Here is a 19,501-nt window from a genome sequence, read left to right as displayed (position 1 = left end):
TATAAGTGTACAGTCATGCCCCGCTGGACGATTACCCCGCTCTACGATGAATCTGCATTACGTCGACGTTTTTGCGATCACTTTTGCGATAGCAAAACTATGTTTTAAATGGGGGAACTCCGCTTCACATTGATCAGTTATCTGTTTCAGGAACCGATTTTTCGCTTTACGACAATCAGCAAACAGCTGATTGTCGGGTTTCAAAATGGCTGCCGGCTTTCAAAATGGTCCCCCGCTGTTTTCTAGGATGGATTCCTCGTATTACAGGTACTGAAAATGGCCGCCATATGGAGGATCTTCGCTGGACGAGCAGGTATTCAGCCCATTGGAACGCATTAACCAGGTTTTAATGCGATTCAATGGGTTTTTTATTTCGTTTGAGGATGTTTTTGCTCTACAGCAATTTCGTTGGAATGAATTAACATCGTCAAGCGAGGCACTACTGTAATGGCATAACTTGCAGTAGTGAATTGCTGCTGGTGTACAAGTAACTGCTTGCACCCCTTGTTGTGAACCAGATACCTCATTTTGTGCATGACAAGGGCAGCAGCTCATTAATTAGCACCAACCTGCCAGTGTAATTTACACCACTGCTTTTGTGCTAGCAAAACTACCCAACAGAATTCTGGCTGTCAGATTAAAACTGTAAAGTAGTGTAGTCGTTCTTTTGTTTGGATGAATTAATTAATTATAAGTAACTCATTTTTAAGAAGTTACTTCCAAGCTTTTTGGATATTTTGGCCTCTCTCACATTGAATTGCTGCTTTTTCCCTACATGAATTGACAAGAGGTGAGACCACCACAGTGCAATCAGAGCTGTTCACCCTACTTAAGAGTTTATGCAAAGCACAAGAGGCTGGCTGATACTGCCCTAAAGGCAGGAATCGGCAACTTCTAGGTTTGCTGGATTTACTTAATTTTCTACTAAAATGCAAAAACAAGGTGCAGTTAGTTTAGTGGCTTACAAAGGAGGGCCCAGCACTGTGAAACAAAATATTTGCTTTTAGAACTTGTTTTCTAGTGCTTGCTTTCCAAATCAGAACAAGAGCTGATGTATTAATCTGCTAACATATAAATCTACTTTTTTAAAAACACCAACCCAGAAACATTCTTGACTTCAGCCACAGATAAGAAAACTTTGTTTTTGAATGGCATTCCCTAGAATCCCACAGCAAACATGTTCTAATCCCAAACCCAAACGCTTCCCACGTCTGATTTCATCTACCTAATTTAGGCAGGACAAAAGTTCTGTGTTGATGCCACTATTGTTAAACCACAGAAAAATTGAAATATTGATGATCTATGGCAAAATTACACCAATGGAAAGGAAACATTGCAGATGTGATAAAAAGTACTCATTTTTTAAAAAATTAAGGGAACTGAATCATCTACCATTTCCAAATGGCCAAATTCGACAGGTACTGTTATTCCCGGACAGAGAGAGGGCTATGGTTAGGATTAACCATATGAGCTGCTGTCACAGGGGAAAACAAAGAGAGCGACTCTACTTCTGTACTACAAATACTTGAGTAATAAAGTAGGATTCAAAGACAGCTATTTACAGGGTATGGACTCCATGCCATCTGCCTCAAAATCTATCCGTTTTACTGTCTTTCACAAGTTTTTACAAATATCTATTTCCATCATTTTTATGAAAAAAAAAAATCTTAACAAAAATGAAGAGCAAAGGGAAATCCACTCCTCGAATTTAGCCCTTTCCCGGCAAAATGTACACCCCTGCTGGCATTTCAGAGGCAGCTGAGGAAAACGGACTATAATTCCCCAAATCCCCCAGCCAGCTGATAAGCAGGCTGCTTGGGGATTCTGGGAGTTGTAGTCTAGATACACATGTTGTCATATCTCCGGTTTCAGGACACGTCCATGAATGAACTTTCCCAAGCAAACCTTCGGTAAATGTATGGAAAGGGTTGCCTGACCACCTGTCTCTGGGGAGCTGTACAAGATTAGACACAGCACACTGAATTGTGTAGCTTGAAATTGCCTATCACTAAGGGAAATAGTATTCCATATTAGTTTACTCTCTGCTGTCAGTCTTGCAACCAAACTAGGGAGCTCCTGGTGAGTTTTAGCCTAAATGTTGCAAGTGACGGTATTTGAGCTTTGAAATCTTTCTCCCTTATGTATAACACAGTGGCTACTTTTCATAAGGCATTTTACACACATATTTGTGGGGTAGACAAAAATAGCTCTGAGCAAATTAAAGTAGTCTGCTGGGTAAATATTATGCACTGTAAAAGTTTTCTGAAATAGGGGACACACAAGCACACACACAAACACGCACACACAAGAGCTTGGGCATGCTTATTTACTGCAACGATCAGAGTAGCATGGTTTCAGAAGTCAATTAAGAAAGAAACTGCAATTTCTGGAGCCCAGACATGGACAGATTTGTTTCTACTTGGCGATCTGCCTCATGGCATCAACCTAGCCTCTTTTAGCAAGTGGTGACCAGATCTGTCTGCAATGTGTTCTTATGCTGCTTTTTTTTTTAAGAGCAAAATTGTGAATTAAGGCAGCCTTGTTTTTAAGCACTCGTCTGGTTTTGATACCCACAAAATACAAACAAGAAATGCCCATAAATGTCAGCAAATGTCTGAATATTTCTGAATACTTTAATTCTATCCTGAACTGGATAGCGTGGATTTGAGTCCTGCATTTAGAGCAAATTCATCTGTTTCTAACACAAAACACACACACACACATGCATGAAAGGTGGAGGTTGTGGGGTGGGGAACCTCTTGCTCTCCAGAAGCCTATTGACTCAAACTTCTATCGGCCGCAACAAACATGGCCACTGGCTGTGAATAATGGAAGCTGGAGTTGAACAACATCTCTAGGGCTACAAGTCTACGTATTTGTTACAGAGTTCTGAATTTTGGTTAAGTTCCTCTAGCTGTGCAGCAGAGGTGAAGAGATTCACAGAGCAAAATAGCTTCAAGTTTTCCAGAGCAGCCCACCCTCTTTCCCCTCATTAACTGGCACTTACAGTCTCAATAACTCACTCTGAGACATGAGTGGGAGAAAGAATGAAGACCATTTTCTTTACTTACAGTTTTGAAGAAATCAAACAACAAACTGACAAACATGACTGCTTTCAGTAACAGACTTTAACTGACTCATAGCCTCTAACATACTACAGAGAGGGAAAAAGCAATGAGCAGAGAGGCGGAGCTCTCTTTAAATTCAGAGGCAGGAGGGAACTATTGGTTAGTACTGAACAGAATGACACTCACCTCAGCCCAGAAAGGTTCATCCCAGCCCAACCTACTAAAAAGGCAGCTTGCAAGGTTGCAAAAATCCAACAGTATTCTTCTTGTTCTTCTTCTACTTGAGGTTTGGCATCACCATGGTTATACTGACTTCGTATGTCTCAGCTCTAAACAATGTTTTTGTGTTGTATCCAATCCAGTCTTTTCTTTCCTGTGTTTTATTTCTCATTTCCTTTACTATGAAGAATCAGTTGTGACAACCCACACTTTTTGTTTCTCATTATGTCACCAAAATATTATTATTTTCTGCACCTTGTGTCTTTCCTAATTTCATGGCCTTTACTCACTTCCTTTTGTGCTTCTTTATCCATTAACCTTTCAATCCAATAAATTGTTAGCATATGTGGCTATTTGTTTAATTTAAATCCCACCTTTCTTCCGGTTGGCTCCTGGCTCCTCTATACTATTTGTGTGGCTCACCCTAGGCCACCCAGTGAATATCATGACACAGTGGGGAACATGGACGTCATAGGTTGACCTTACTGGGTTCCAAATCCTTACTGGATGGCAGGATGGAGGGGCAACTTGTTCTAGAAGCATTTTTAAAATATTATTATTACCTACCACTCTCAGCAGATTTAGCCAATAGGATTGTCAAATCATCCCCATTTTCCAAGGTTCAAACCCAAATCTGAGATCAAAGGGAAGTAAGAGTTGAGAACACAGCTGGCTTCTGGGTCAGCTGATTATAGGAATGGTCTTGAGGGGGAACAAAGTAAATGCGCCCAGAATCCAGGTAGAATTTGGTTAACTGGCCATTATGCCTCTTGGCTTTATGGCGCTGATGTGGTGCAACACTGTGGTGAGCCCAAGTCTCTCAGCAGTCTAGCTTTCTGTTCAGAAGGGAGTCTCCTAAATAGCAACAGGACAGTCTCCTTTTTGCACAAGGAGTTAGGCCGGTGCTAGGCCTTTTCTCCAGGTGAGCCACACTGAGTTGTCGGTAAATGTGGGTCTGTTTGGTGGAACTCCCAGAATGAAGAATTATAGTTCAAAAACTCCCCCAAATCCCATGCCTGTTAAGCCATCTTGCAGCGATCCTAAGATGGGCTCCTTAGGTTTTCAGCAACACAGGGCTTGATCATGATTATTCCTGCAGCTGAAACGCTCTTCATGTGACACTGAAATAAAAAAAATGTTAGTGGAATGATACCCTTCTTGAGCGTTGTCCATGTGAAAGATTTTGGCACTCCTATGAAACCATTTGCATGTGCTGGCATGAGACCAATCTCCCAAGAGCGGGAACACTGCACCTGTGTAAACTGTTAAAGGATACCAAAGGCTTCAAATTATGAAATTTGCAAAGTGTGAGAAGATATTTATTCCTGCCTTTGATCCTGCCCCCCCCCCCGAGGTCTCATTCTTTGATGCCCCAAACCTGCTTTTCTTTTTCATTCTCTCCTCATATTCCTCTTTGCTTTTCTCAGTTCTGGAAGCAGCAGAGGCTAAGCCCCCAAGACTGCATGAGAAGTGAGGTAGAGATTAAGAGAATTCATTCATATGGAGAATGGGCTGAGATACACTCAGAGATGTTGGCAAGTCTTCAGGCCCAAGTCCTGAGTTTGAATCCTGTGTTTCTGGGTCTGAGTTCGAGTCTTTGGGTCTGCCATGCACATTTAAAGAGGCCAGGTGCAGCTGCCAGAAATCAGTGGGAGATTGTGGAGAGTCACTACCAGAGTAGACAATATGGAGACAGATGGGCTGATAGGTTCAGTACCAGATCTTAGTAAAGTTGTGTATTTACACTGGGAATTGTAGTCAAAACAATTTTCTAAGCTCTGCATGTTATAAGGCATCTTCCTGTGATCATTAATATGAGGTTTAGGGATTTATTCAGATATAGAATTTGTTCTTGCAGAAGCTTCAGGTTCTGCACTTTGAGTTTTGATATCTTCTCCACCATGTACATGATGCATGGCTTGTCTGGGTGGATTCAGTTCATATTCTCTTCCTCCTCTGCTTCAGTCGGTTTTTTTTTGTCCTCCTAAATAGTTAGTTTATTTTGTTTTGGTGTTTGTTCCGGGGGACTAGAGTTTAGTGCTCTGGTGCTTCTTATAAAGTTCACTTTTCCACCAGAGCATCCCAATCCGAGGTTTTTAATTAACACACTATTATACCATCCCAACCAGAAGCTTTTAATGAGCACACCATCATATTATCATATATAATAAAATATAAAGAATGAAGCTCCAGCAGAAAAGTGCATTTCAATTAATGATATTCTTGAAGAGAAGCAGTTTCTAAGCACATGGCTTTTTAAAGTTTAGTTTGGATGCAAATCCTGGTAAGCTCCGCACTCATTCAGGACAAACTGGGGAAAAACAGGACCAAGAAAGTATGTGGAACTTTTGCCCCACCTGGAAGAGCATTTAAAGATTCACAGATGAGTCTGTTGACCTCTGTGACACACATGCAGTCCTTAATTTGTTCCGTTTCATTTCATGCTCTTTAGTTGTTTCTGTTCCGGTTGATGATTAAGAAAAATGTCTCGTTGGACAGTAAGAATGTAAGAGGAGCCCCACTGGAGCAGACCAAAGCACGAGGTAGTGCAATATTTGGTTTCTACACTGGCCGACCAATTGCCTTTGGGAAGCCCACATGCAAGTCTTAACTCCAATAGAGCCTTCCTTACTGGCACTGCCGAGGAAACAGTATTGCCTCTGATACTTGTGGTAACAAACAGCTATGACAGCCTGATCTTCCACTAGCCTGTTGAATCCTCTTTCAAAACATCTAAGTTGGCAGTCACCACTATCTCTGATCATATCAAAACTAATAGGACTGGTTGCATGATTGATTGTGCATCCGGACTGTGACTGAGCACGCAAACCTGCAACCTGCAAAATAGTGCCCATAGCTTGTATGATTGGCATTTTGACCAACAAGACTCAAGTGACTCTAAAGAAATTCTGCCCTTATACACCTTGATCATGCCCTCCCATTACTCACTTTCCCCTAAACTAGAAAGTCCTGAAGGTCATTATGGGGGACTTTTGCCCTTTGCTTCACCTCTTCCAGCTCTATCACATTCTTTTCAAAGGGGAGCATTCAGAAATGCATGCTGTATATTCCAAGTATGATTGCACCACAGATTTGGATATTGGCATTATTATATTTGCTGTTTTACTGCCCTTCATAATATGCCCTATAATTAAGAGAGTTATACCATTTTTGCTCAATTTCATTATGATTGTTGCAGATTTATTGTTCTTGTTTTATGCTCCATTGCACAGAACGAATCAAGACCTATTTCCAGCTGCCGTTCATTTGCAACGTGTCATTGTCTGAGCAGTCCTTGAAAGTTCACCCAACATGTCCTAGGGCAATAGCAAAACACATTTACGGTCCGTTTCAAAAATTGGAAACCTCAAGTATTTCCCCCTCCCCCGGCCTTCTAAGAAACATCTGTTCAGCGCAACTATATTAAACAACATTACTCATTTGCCATACATACTGAATGAGCTGAAAACTCTCTCTGCTACAAAATTACACAGAATTGGAGGCATATACTTGAGAGTTAATCCCACCAAAATGAATGGGAAATAAGGCTTTGTAAACACAGGTAAGACAATGGCTAATCATGTGGCTTAAATTTTGTTGTAGGTATGAATTTACTAGAGATCCCTTTCCAGTTCTCTGTTGTAAAGCTCTAGCTTATTCTCACCTTTATGTCTGCAATCTGGGTGAATAATATTGGCACAGTTTACTGGACTGTTGCAAGGATTTCTGAGATAAGGTATATAAAATGCTTTAAACTTCAGAAATGCACCAAATTAATATCAAGTACTGTAGTATTATTATTTCATTCTGTTGGGCACACCACCTATTCCTGCCTGTTTACATATCACATTAAATGAATACTGATGGGCTGAAAAGCATCCTAACCGCACAGCCTTGGAACAATCTGACAAGTACCATGTTTCCCTGAAAATGAATATTAATTTTTGCTCCAAAAAACACATTAGGGCTTATTTCCAGGGGATGTTTTATTTTTTTTCATGTACAACAATCGACAATTTATTCAAATACAGTCATGTCATCTTCTGGTTGCTGCACAATGGTGGAGGGCGGGCTTTCACTTAACTGGGGCTTTTTTGGGGGGGTAGGGCTTATATTACGAGCATCCTGAAAATTCATACTAGGGCTTATTTTCAGGTTAGGGCTTATTTTCAGGAAAACAGGGTATGTCTAAGTCAGTTACTTCAGCCCCTGGAGAGCTTGCACTGACTTCAGCTGCTTTCGATTGTTGGTAAGACATTTAATTCCAAGCAGGAAATAAATCTGAAATAATATAATTGCAAGTCCCAGTCCCCGAGAGCCAGGCAACCTAATTCCTTATGGAACAATTTTTATATGCACTGTCATGCCAGCAAAACAATTGAATTCCAGTCACTAATGAAGGATCTGTCTACTTAAAAGCATCTTCTTTTTTCTTAAGGAAGGGAGCCTGAATGTTGTTTTAGCTTGAAAAGCATTTTCCATTAAACCATGTTTACCATGAAATCAATTCCCCAAATACTTGTTTTATGCTTCTTTAGGTCTCTGTGACTCTACCGTTACGCTCGATTCAACTGAGAAAACACTAAGTACTGGAGTAATAATAATATTCCTGCTGCTCCTTATATCTTTATAAACTACAACACTGCTTATCTAGAACACTGTGTTTAAGCCACATCTTGCAGTTGTAAGAACTGAGTACAAAATGTATGACATATAGCTGACTATATCATGAACTTGTTTGACACTCAAGCCCTGAGACTCAAGCGCCTGTTGAAGTCACACTAACAAGACTTATGGTTATCGTTATCAATCAGGTTCCATGAGTGTTCTGTCTCTCCCAAGAGCAGGTCTTTTGCAAGGTGCACACATCTTGATTGCTGTTCAAGACCATGCCAATTCAAAACTGTCTTGGATAATAAAAGGCAAAACTCACAACTGTAGCTAAGAAAATCCATTCCCCCTCCAGCTCCTCTGAGGACTGGAGGGTAAGTTTAGAGGAACAGGGGAAGGAGGGAAGTGGACAGATGGCAATTTTCCTCATGGTCCTGCTATGCAAAACATCTTGTTCATGTGATCCTGCCAGCCTAGGCTTCTCCACTACATCACTCCTCACCCCACACCAATAGGGATCCAAATCAATGTTTCCCATACACGCCTTTTGCCAAATAGGGCAGGGGAGCACCTCCCAGAGCTGGCACAACCTCTCTCAGGCTCCCCTACAACCAATTTTAGATGTTTGAGATACACAACACAGACAGCCGGTAGCTGGATGTAAACGATCCTCAGAATATAAAGCATTTTTCCAAATTCATCCCTGTGATCACTTTAAATGCCATATAAGCTACACATTCAATATACCACTCTCCCTTTCCAAAAGAGTTGCCACATGCCAGAACCAACTGGATCCTACCTTTGGACCGCACCTGCTGTGCTAGTGGCACCACCTAAACCATGACCATATTCTGCTAATTTCTGGAAAATACATCAGGAGACCTTTAAGGAGAACAGAACTCAGAAACTTCCTTTTGAGAAGAGGATAATGCTATGCTGAAGCCTTCCATAGCAAAGTGTCCACCGAAGACCATCATACTGCTGCTCTGCAATTATGATAACTTCGCCAAGTCATTCTATATGTCTGTCCTAAAAGTAACTGCTGGAGAGGATGATGATTTTGCAAGGGGCAAATTCAGGAGCTAAAGTCACCACAGTAATATGTTGCCTTAATCCAGTGGCACTACCTAATCCACAACTTTGCACCGTTATTTTCTGGAAAGCATGTTTCCTGCCCTTTATCAGTAGCCCCAAACTAGTAAAGAATGTTAGACTACTCAGATAGGTCAAGTAAAGAGCTACAGGAGATGCTTTCCATGTACACATTTATGGACTGAGAGTCAAAATGCCAAACCTCTTTCTTTTAATAAACATTGTCCCACAAACTACTGTATAAGCCTGGTACTGCTACAGCCTCAGGAGGAAAAAAACATCATCCTAATTATTGGTGGCATGAAACACCCACCTTGATGAAGAGGAGCATGAACAAGAGGGCCACAAGGATTTTTACAGGATACAAATAGATAACAGACCTAGTTCTCAACCATCGATGCTCCAGAAGTTCTGGACCTCCTCTCCCAAAAGTCCCAGCCAGGATGACCATCACTCAAGGATTCTCGGAGTCCAAACTGTCTGGAAATCCAGGGGTTGAAAGCCCCTGGGTTAGATGGTAGTTCTTGGGGAATGACAAGAACTTGCTGCACACCACTGTCCCCTGTGCTTAGTCCCAGTTCTATTGCACCTGCTGTCCAGCCAACCCCTCTTAAGGCTCATCGGCTCTACTTAATGAGCTGCCAGATCTTCCCCCAACTGCTGAATTACTCCGACTTATTTACAGCCAGGGTGGAAAATCTGTGGCCTGCTAGATACAGGGGGATTACAATTTCCTTTCTCTTCTCTGACAGCCCATGTTGGCTGGGTCTGATAGGCATCAAGAGGGTCCCAGTTCAGAAGGACTACAAGCTTGCTATACAGATCTGTATACAGTATATCTTGTGTGTGTGCCACCAGCACTTGCCTGGTTAACATCAACGCAATAGCTGTACTTTTCAGCATCAGGGAGGCTAAGGGTTCATCCAGGCCAGTATCCTGATTCCTGAAAGTAGCTAGCCAGATGCAACCTTTGAGAAAGGACGTTTCCAGAATTTGGCTTGCGGAAGCTATCAGCTTTGGGCGGCTTCTTCTCTTGAGCCATATTCCACTTCACGTGCCTATTAAGAGCTTCGTAAGGAGTGTTTGGCGTTTCTTCTTCCTACCTCCCAATCCCTTTTCCTCGGTGTCATGCTTTTTTCCACTGCAAGCCTGTGAGCCAGGAGTTTCTAGACTTTAAAATGACCTTTAACTCACTCTGGCCAGTATTCTAGTGCTAGTTCCAATTAGAGTAGACCCATTGGTTTGATGCAATTTACACAGATGTTAATTTACCATTTAGCAATGGGTTCAGTGGGTTTACTTCAGCTGGAACGGGCAATAAGATACAACCCTCTGCAGGCCTTTTGGGGCAAAGAACCAAGACAAACATTCTTTAGATAAATAAGGGTCAACCCATTTCCTTCTCGTCTATCAGCCTCCCAGTATGCTTTAGGACAGTGTAAGGTTCTCAGGGCAGAGACCTACCAAGTGCTTATAAAGTGCTAGGCGCATTTTGATGTTGCTATCAAAGAGAGAGACTGATAAGGTGTGATTGATAATTTGGGAAACATCCTCTTCTGAAAGGCATCTGATTGGTTACTCTCAATAGCAAGATGCTGGCAGAGATGAACCCTTAACCTTCCTACTGCTGGAAAGTATACCTATGGCATTGCTGTCAGCCAGGCAGGTGATGGTATCACAGAGGGAGGGGCGGGAAGAGTTAGAAACCCTTTAAAAAAGTATACAGATCTATCAATCCGTGATCACAAGCCTGTTCAGCCTTCAGATGCCCTTCTGACTTGGTATTCCCGTGGCCACCAGCCCCAACTGACATGAGCAGACTAGGAGAAGCAGCAAAATTGTAACAGCCCTGTAGCTAGCAGGCCACAAATTCCCAAATCTTTGCTGCAAATAAGTCAAGAGTGATTCAGTCGTGGGGGGAACTCAAGACAGAAGATGATTTGGAAGTAGAGCCGATGAATCTTAAGGAATGTTGGCTGGACAGCACATGCTATTGAACTGCCCTGGGACTAAACACAGGGGACAGTGATGTGCGCAGAGTTCCTAAAAGGTTGCCTGTCATTTGAATGGTACTAACGCTATGCCTCATTCATTAAGGTGACCACTGAAACATGCCAGCTGCTGTGAAAGGCATAGGGATAGGGCCAATTATATTTTTAAAGGCTGTTGTGGGTTTTTCAGGCTCTTTGGCCGTGTTCTGAAGGTTGTTCTTCCTAACGTTTCACCGGTCCCTGTGGCGGGCATCTTCAGAGGACAGCCTACGCCAAAGCACAGAGTGCTGTCCTCTGAAGATGCCAACCACAGAGACTGGTGAAACGTTAGGAAGAACAACCTTCAGAATACGGCCAAAGAGCCCGAAAAACCCACAACAACCATTAGATAAGTTGCTAAAAATCAGTATTGGGTCCAAAATCTCCTTCTCTCTCTTTGAAATCTCCCCTCTTTTTCCTGTGGCTCCTGGGTACCCCTTTCGAGAAGAAAAGCTTCCTTGTGGGGTGCAGCAAGAGAAATAAATGCGAGCCCATTTGCAGACTACAATTCCCAGAATCCCCTAGAAAGGTGGGAGGATTCTGGGACCTGATTTAAAAAAAACAAAACAAAACATATTTTTTTTCAGCCTCTGGAAATCAGGACCACGACAAGAAAGAGTAAAGGGCCGAGAGGACACTCACCGCAATGAGAGCCGAGTTCCTCTGCTCCCCGCCGGCGCTCTGCTGCTGCTGCTGCTGCTGCTGCTGCTCCCCATTGATGCCATTCCTGGCCCCAGGCGCTCCGTTGCTGAGCAAGGGCTGGGGATAGTAGTCCGCCGGAGGGGGCGCTGCAGCGTTGGCCGAAGCCGCCGCCGAGGCGCCGTGGCCGCTGCTGGCCGCCGCCGCCGCCTTGCTGTGCTTGCAGCCCTTCCGCGCCGCCTGCCCGTGCTGGACGAGGTGGAGCAGCTGCAACGTGCTCTCGCGCTCCCGATCCGAGCTCTCCGCCCGCCCGCGCTCGTAGCGCCCCGCGCAGCTCAAGTGATGCTGGCGGCAGATAGCGATGCGCGCTCGCAGCCGCTCCACGATCGCGCTGTGGACCCGCGGCGTGGCCGGGGCTACGGCCGCCGCGCTGCCGCCGCCCGTGCCGCCTCCTCCTCCTCCTCCTCCTCCTCCCAGGAGACCCGGGGCTTGCGGGGGAGCCGTGTCCCCCATCTCGGTGGCCCAAGCGGCTGCTCCGGTTCGTGATTTCCGTCCTTCTTTTCCTCCGATTTCTTATTTTTTTTCTTTTGGCAAAGTGGAGATTGTCTCTTTGATCTTTCTTTCTTTCTTTCTTTCTTTCTTTCTTTCTTTCTTTCTTTCTTTCTTTCTTTCTTTCTTTCTTTCTTTCTTTCTTCCTCCCCTTCAGGGCAGCGAGGAATCTGTCCCCTCCCTCTTTTGAATTATTATGCTCTCTGGCAGCCGGGAGAGGAGGCTCTGACGGATTTAGTACGAGGGACTAGAGAAAACGACCACCATCCTTTCTAAAGAATTGGCTGGAGGAGGAGGAAAACAAAACAAAACACCAGGAGAGAGAAAAAGACGAATGCAACAGATCGGAATGGGAAGCGACTGGCCAGCAGGAGCCATTGGGCATCGACCAGGGACAGAGATTTAAAAAAGCAAGGAAGGGGGTAACAAATGAGAGCGGGCTGTATCTAGAGGTCTCTATCGGTGACTGATGACTCCGATTTTTCGTACGGCAGGGGTTAAAAACAAGACTTCAAAGAAATAGTTTTTTTTTTAAAAAATTGCCAATGATTGAAAAAGTTGAGAGATGCTTTTAAAAAGAGGGGCTAGCCGGAGGGAAAGTTGACTTTCAAAGAATTAAACGCGTCTTCCTTCTCTTACCAGGCTGGCTAAAATAAATCGGGCAGGCAAATGATTTTTGAGAATCCGGGTGCGTAGAGATGCGTGATTTTTTTCCCGTGGGAAAAGAGTTGTTAGCAACTCTGCGGGCGACTCTAGAGAAGCAGGAGCGAAGTGGGAAGGCGATTCTTAAAAGAGTTTAAAAGCGCTCTCTCCCTTCCCCCGCCCGCCCCCCCGGCCCCCCCCCCTGTTCTCTTCCTTGTGACCAGGTTCGCGGGAAACTCGTTTAAATAGCAGCTCCCTTTGAAAGAAAAAGAATAAATTCCTTAAACTAGAGGGATCTTCTTGACGGCTTCAACCGTGTCATTAAAGCGTCCTTCGGATCGACGAGTCTCCAGTGGAATTCAAACCCGGGATTGAGAAGCAGCCAGGAAAAAAAAAAAGGAGGGGGGACCCCCAAACCCAAACCTGTACCTTTAAGCGTCGCTCCTTTCCCGTGTAAATAAAAAACGCAAAGAAATCGTTCAGCACCCTTGCTTGTTCAGAAGCGCAGCGCAGCGCCTCGAAACGCACGCAGAGAGAGAGAGAGAGAGAGAGAGAGAGAGAGACGAGGCTCCGTAATCACAACTCCGTCGAGAGTCAATTACGCACGATCCTGAAACTTGCAAACTCTCCGCTCGCTGCCTCCGGACCGGCCTAATCCGGCGAAGTTGGTTGTATATTCCATCGCTCCCAGCCTGGGGATCTTGGAGAGGGTGCCCTCTCCTCCACCTCTTCTTCTTCTTTTTTTTCCTTCCAGGGCACTCTCACGCGACCGATCGTCAGGATGGTGGGGGAGGATGATGCCGCCTCCCCCCACCCGCCCTTTCCCCCCACCCGCTCCCCTTGTCTGGAGCTTGCTCCCGTTTCGCTCCTCTCTCGTGTCTCGAAGCCGCCCCGACTGCCCGGCGCTGGCCTGACGGCGAGACACTCGATCGCCTTGTGCTCGCGAGCGAGCGAGGGCGAACGAGCGGCGGAGCCGAGAGGCCGCGGCCAAGCAGCGCCCTAGCGGAAGGCTGGCATCGTTACGCGCAAAAGGGCCGGCTTCGGGAAAGGAGAGGGCGCCGGGAGCCCCCTAGCGCTGGGACGCGCCGGTGGGCCCGCTGGCAACGGGAGAAGTCCCTTTCCAAACAAATTGTCCACTAAAGGGCCGATTCCCACGTTACCTTCTTCCACCGGCCGTCACGTGTAAGGTCCTGGGTATGCTTGCCTCAACCGGAGAAGGGCTGTGCCCAGTGGAAATCAAGAGGCACACACAGGGCATGCTTAAAATAAGGCAGAGCGTGACCGAAAACGCCTCCTTACTTTAAACATTACATCAAGCTTGACATCTTGTTTTTAAAACTCTGCGGAGGATCTCGTCATCTAAAAGGCCCCCAAGGTCTAACCTAGCTCGCCTGTACATAAACTTGGCAGAACACACACCTCTATGTAGATTTTAGAGTTCAGGTGTAAACTTTGCAAGAGGCTTATTCAAGGAAGGGCAGGTGGCCAGGTTTCTATAAAACACAGGTAAGCCTATGCAGTTATTTATTTATTTATTTATTTATTTATTGAATTTATATGCCGCCCACTCTACCCAGAGGTCTCTGGGCGGCTTACAATAATTAAAATTCAATACAATAAAAATAAAATAATTAAAATACAATTAAAATACAATTAAAATTGCCATCATCAGGACCCTGATTGGCTGAAATCCAGTAGTAAGTGACAACTGGAGTAGACTTACTGACTCCTCGCTGATTCAGATACCTGGTTGCAACTTACTACTGGATTGCAGTCATTATGTGAAATAAGCACCTATCTCTCCTTCCATTCCTCTGCAGAGAATGCCATCCAGTCCCTTGAGCGCTGCCTGGATGCCTGCTGGGGCGGATGAGGGATAATAGGCAGAGGCTGAATCCGAATAAGATGGAAGTCCCATCGGTGGGTGCCCCTAGTGTCTGCAGCTTGAGGGCCTCCCTCTCCTTTGGGGAGGCCACTCTCTAAGGACGAGGTTTGCAGCTTGGGTGTACTTCTGGATCCATTGCTATCATCAGAGTCCCAGATAGCATCTGTGGTCCACTTTGCCTATTTTCATTTGAGGCAGATTGCCCAGCTGCATCACACTGCCTTGATTTTGCGATTTGCAAAACAGTCATTCCTATGGGGGATTTTCGCTGGACATTGATTAGGTCCGTGCTTCGTGAACCATTTGTTCGCAAGACAACGATTTTCCGGTGACCGTCGGCTTCGCAAAATGGCTGCCCTGTGTTTTCTGGACCTATGCTTCGCAGGGCAGCCATTTTTGCAGCTGATCGGTGCTTGCAAAATGGCTTCCCTATGGGCGATCTTTGCTAGACGATGAGGTATTTTCCCCATTGGAACACATTAAATCGGGTTTCAATGCATTTCAATGGGGAAAGGGTTTTCGCATGACAATTTCGCTAAACAGCGATTTCAATGGGACGGATTATCGTCGTCATGCGGGGCACCACTGTAATGCGCTCTGTATGAGGCTGCCTAAGAAGAAACTTCAGCAGGCCCAGACTATTGAGTGGAGTGAAGAAATATCACTATATTTCCCCTGCTCTGGCTACCCTGCACTGGTTACCTATCTGTTTCCGTGCCAGTTTCAAGGTGATGGTGTTGGCATACAAAGCCCTAAACCACTGTGCTATGAGGCAGTGGGGATCGTTTGTAATATACTGTTTGGGGGAAAGTCAGTCCCTAGGAAAATCAATTTCCGTCTCAGCTGTTATGAGGATAGCAGTTAAGTTCCGATGGTGGAAAGAAACTCGAGCAGGGTGGCAGATGATGTCACAATCCCTGCTACCCAGAAAATCCTGGAGCCTTGATCCTGCAACTCCTTTCTCCACTACACTCCTTTCATACGCATAGTACGGTACTTAAATCCAAACTCGGGTCCCTGGTGTTCTTGGACTAAAACCCCCAGAAGCCTTCACCAGCCGCGTTTTTTTGGCACACCAGGCAGAAAATCCTGCGGCATCTATTTCTATCCTTGGCAGAAAATAATATTAAAGTATTATCTGCTTTTTGTAAAATCTGAGAGCTGGCACCTTCTGCCTAATGCTAGAGCTGGTCCTGCTGGGGCAAAGCCACAGTGTCTTCCTGTCCTATGCCCAAGCGGCAAAGATGTGCACGCCTGTTTGCAACATGCAAGAAAGCATATGTGTAGCTCATGCAGTTAAGTATACACAAGTTGGCTTCCATGTAGAAAATGTGTTTGTGTAAAGCCAAGCAATACCTTAGTGGTGGAGAAAATAAAGAAGAAAATGGAAGTGGGCAGCTTTGTCTGCCATGGCGTGCTAATTCCCAAGCTACCTAATCTTCACCAAACAAGCCTACCATGTACTACCCTGCAAAATATCTGTTTTCTAGCTCAAAAATTACATTATTCAAAAGCAGCTTTAAAATCTGTTTTTAAAGATCAAGATCTTTTTTTAAAAAAAGACAATGCAACAGCAATACACAACAGAAAGCAGAGGACCAACAGACATTATTCTTCATCTCAAAATGCTGTCTCAATATCAGCATTTTCAGCAGACAACAAAATGCTAACATTGAAAGAGCTTTCTGAATCACTTAGGATGAAGAGTTCCACGGTGCGGGTACCACAACTTCAAGAGCGGAAAAGCTGTCTTGCACACCCTTCAAGCGTGTTGTTATCAGAAGGACAGTAGTGGCTGAAACCGGCAGGAGACTTCTATCTGTTAAGATAATTTTATCTCACAAGTATATGCGAGATTTAAATTATCATCCTAAATGAAGAAGTCATTTAAATTTTTCTGTCTGCTTGTGGCCAGTCTTATGTTCTCATAGTTTTGTTTTCATGGTTATATAATCTTTCCCAACATGATGTGTCAGAGGTTACCGAATCCAGAATTTGTTCTCCTTTGTATTTTTCCCCACACCGTTTTGGTACCAACAGGTGAACCGCTAAGTCATTTTCCAGTCAGAGCATCAACCTTACGTGGTCCTTTGTTAACATGTTCATTTACTAGATGCACTTGTAGCTTGGTGAACAATCCTGCTTTTGAGCCCTTTTCAGTGATAGCCAAATGGGCGTATAGGTGCTAAAATAAAATGTGTACTTGGTTGTACAAAAGGAGGAATTCAGTTGTGCAATCAGATATGCATGAACTGAAAAATCAGTACATGAAATAGTTGTATGAATTGGACTAAAATGCAGATTAATTCTCAAGGTTTTTTTTTTTTGAAGGGGGGAATGGAAATCTAAGCCCGTTCCAGGCTCTTTATCTAGTTTTACCCAAAACTTGGTCCACTCTTGTATCCTTCTTAAACAGCGAGGAAACACAAATGGAGATTCATTATTGTGTAGCTTTGCAAAGTGTTTTTGTATCCTTGTTGACAAGCACAAGATGATCTTTCACTGTGAACTGTTTTTTATGCCCCCTTTGAACCAATAAGATGCACATGATGAACTACTCTAGTGTGCACTCTGGTTTCTTAGCATTTGGCTTCCTACCATGCATAGTTTTTGAATTTGTGTGGGTGTGTTCAGTTGTGGGCTCTGATGATGTCCTTCACATGTATCTCTAGCATACCCTTTTCGCAACCAGATCCTCATTTAAACTTCTAGCTGAATCTTTTCCCGACTTTGCTATCAAAGGCTTGCCATCACTGCATTGCAGCTAAGTCCTCTATTTCTTGCTTAATCCGAGTACATCTCAAGTACAAGTGTTCTTTTTCTCTCTCCTTGGCACTGACTAACATGATGTCATAGCAACATGTTGATGAAACAATGCGAAAACAGCAGCCAACACCGGTCACATTTGAGGTTCTGGCTTCACGGTATGTTTGGCTTACTCTGTGCCTTCTTTGAGGCTCTAAAGACATGATGAAAAAGGAGTGTGGTATTACCATTAATTACTGCAACCCCCCCCCCTCACTCTGCTTGGCAAGTATTGGCATGAAGGAAGTGATTGTGTCATGGCAGGCGAGAGGCACCAACGGGCAAGCAGGCTCTGGTGCCACAGTACGGCTTTCACTGCTGAGTCCCGTAACATGTTCACATGTGAGTGGGATTTGAAGTCCCTCGCCCAACTAACTATGAGTGTGTGTGGATGATTGTTGGGGGGGGGTCATCCCTGCTCTCCCCCTCCCTATATTTCAACTATGGGCACTGATGAAGCCTCAGATGCACTGGTAGGGGCTTGACTAGAAGAAAGCCTTCTCCGACAGCACATAAAAAAAATAAAAACTACTGTGATGAAAGACAGTCTCCTTATACAGAACATGCTCCTATTTACCAAGTATAAATATGGGTGTGGTCTATGTACACCAAAATGTACCGCACAACTGAGTGGTAAATCTTGTCAGTCTTTAAAGAAGAATTAACTTCTCACACATGGATCAAAATCCCATTAATTAGTGTAATAAGTAGCAGTACAGAAAGCCCACTTAAATCAATGGAGATCTGGTGAATCAGTTCCTCCATATGTTCTATTGATTCAAATGCGCCTACTGTAGTTGCAACTTTAGCATAAGTTGTAGTTAGAGTAGGCCCATTTGAATCAAGGGATGTTATGGAGCAAGACTCACCAAATCCCTGCCAATTCAATGGATCTGCTCTGTCGCATGACTTACTATGATAAACAACAGGATTTCAGACATTATTCTACTTTATTTTAAAAAATAATTGTGATAAATCTAAATAGTAAAATTTATGTATGGCAAGTATGGGCATTGTTGTACTTTGAACTGAGCTCCCGGACCTAATGTGTTAGTTTTTGCTTTCCTTAACTGTCTAGGTCTTGCTATAAGAGGAGCTGCAGCATCTGGGCTACAAGAGAGGTGCCAGGGTTGATTTCAAACATAACAGTGTAAGTACTGTACAGATGTCTAGGGTCAGACCAAAAATCCATCTTGCCCAAGATTCTGTTTCTAGATAGGTACTGCTTTTTTTGCTTCTGCATGAATGTGTTAAGAGATTTTTCATCTCTCAGTCAACTACAGTGGTACCTTGCTAGATGACAACCTCGCAAAATGACGAATCCACATGACGATGAGGTTTTGCAATCGCTATAGCGATTTGCAAAACAGTGATTCCAATGGGCAATTTTCGCTGGATGATGTTTGGGTCCCTGCTTCGCAAACTGATTTTCGCAAGACGATTTTGCCACTGATCGGCGCTTCGCAAAACGGGTGTTTTTGGGACCAATGCTTAGCAGGGCAGCCATTTTAACAGCTGATCAGCGCTTCGCAAAATGGCTTCCCTATGGGCGATCTTCGCAGAACAACCACTGGAACGCATTAAACAGGTTTCAATGCATTCCAATGGGGAAATGGTTTTTGCAAGACTATGTTTTTGCTACACAGCAATTTCTATGGAATGGATTATCGTCGTCATGTGGGACACCACTGTATGCTGGTTAAATACATGACCTCCAGGATGCATAAGCAATGATAGCTTGCTGGCTTTTGAGAGATCAAAATAAAATAAAATAAAATAAAATAAAAAAAAACCATCTGTTATTTCCCTGAATTCTGGGGAAAACATTTGATCCTTATAGCAGATTTAAAGTAGCATGCTAGGAAAATTGCATGTCTTGTAAAATTTGTAAAGATTTCTCTGTGTAGACTTCTCCATAAAAGGAACAATTGCAAGCATTTCCACACATTGGCATAGTTCAC

At 44.0% G+C, this 19,501-nt stretch overlaps 1 protein-coding gene across 1 annotated transcript in view; it reads right to left on the bottom strand.

Moving 5' to 3' along the window:
• Positions 1 to 12,318, bottom strand: part of MAML2 (mastermind like transcriptional coactivator 2) — a 191,116-nt gene extending 178,798 nt beyond the window's left edge. Inside the window, exon 1 of the mRNA XM_072993611.2 lies at positions 11,663 to 12,318. Coding sequence (XP_072849712.2) covers positions 11,663 to 12,172 — 510 coding nt within the window. The 5' untranslated portion in view covers positions 12,173 to 12,318. The remainder of the gene's footprint in view (positions 1 to 11,662) is intronic.
• Positions 12,319 to 19,501: the final 7,183 nt, after the last annotated feature.

Source organism: Pogona vitticeps, chromosome 3, assembly GCF_051106095.1.
Source record: "Pogona vitticeps strain Pit_001003342236 chromosome 3, PviZW2.1, whole genome shotgun sequence".
Lineage (NCBI taxonomy): Eukaryota > Metazoa > Chordata > Lepidosauria > Squamata > Agamidae > Pogona > Pogona vitticeps.
The sequence above is the reverse complement of the archived record's forward strand: the minus strand, read 5'-3'. Positions and strand labels throughout refer to the sequence as shown.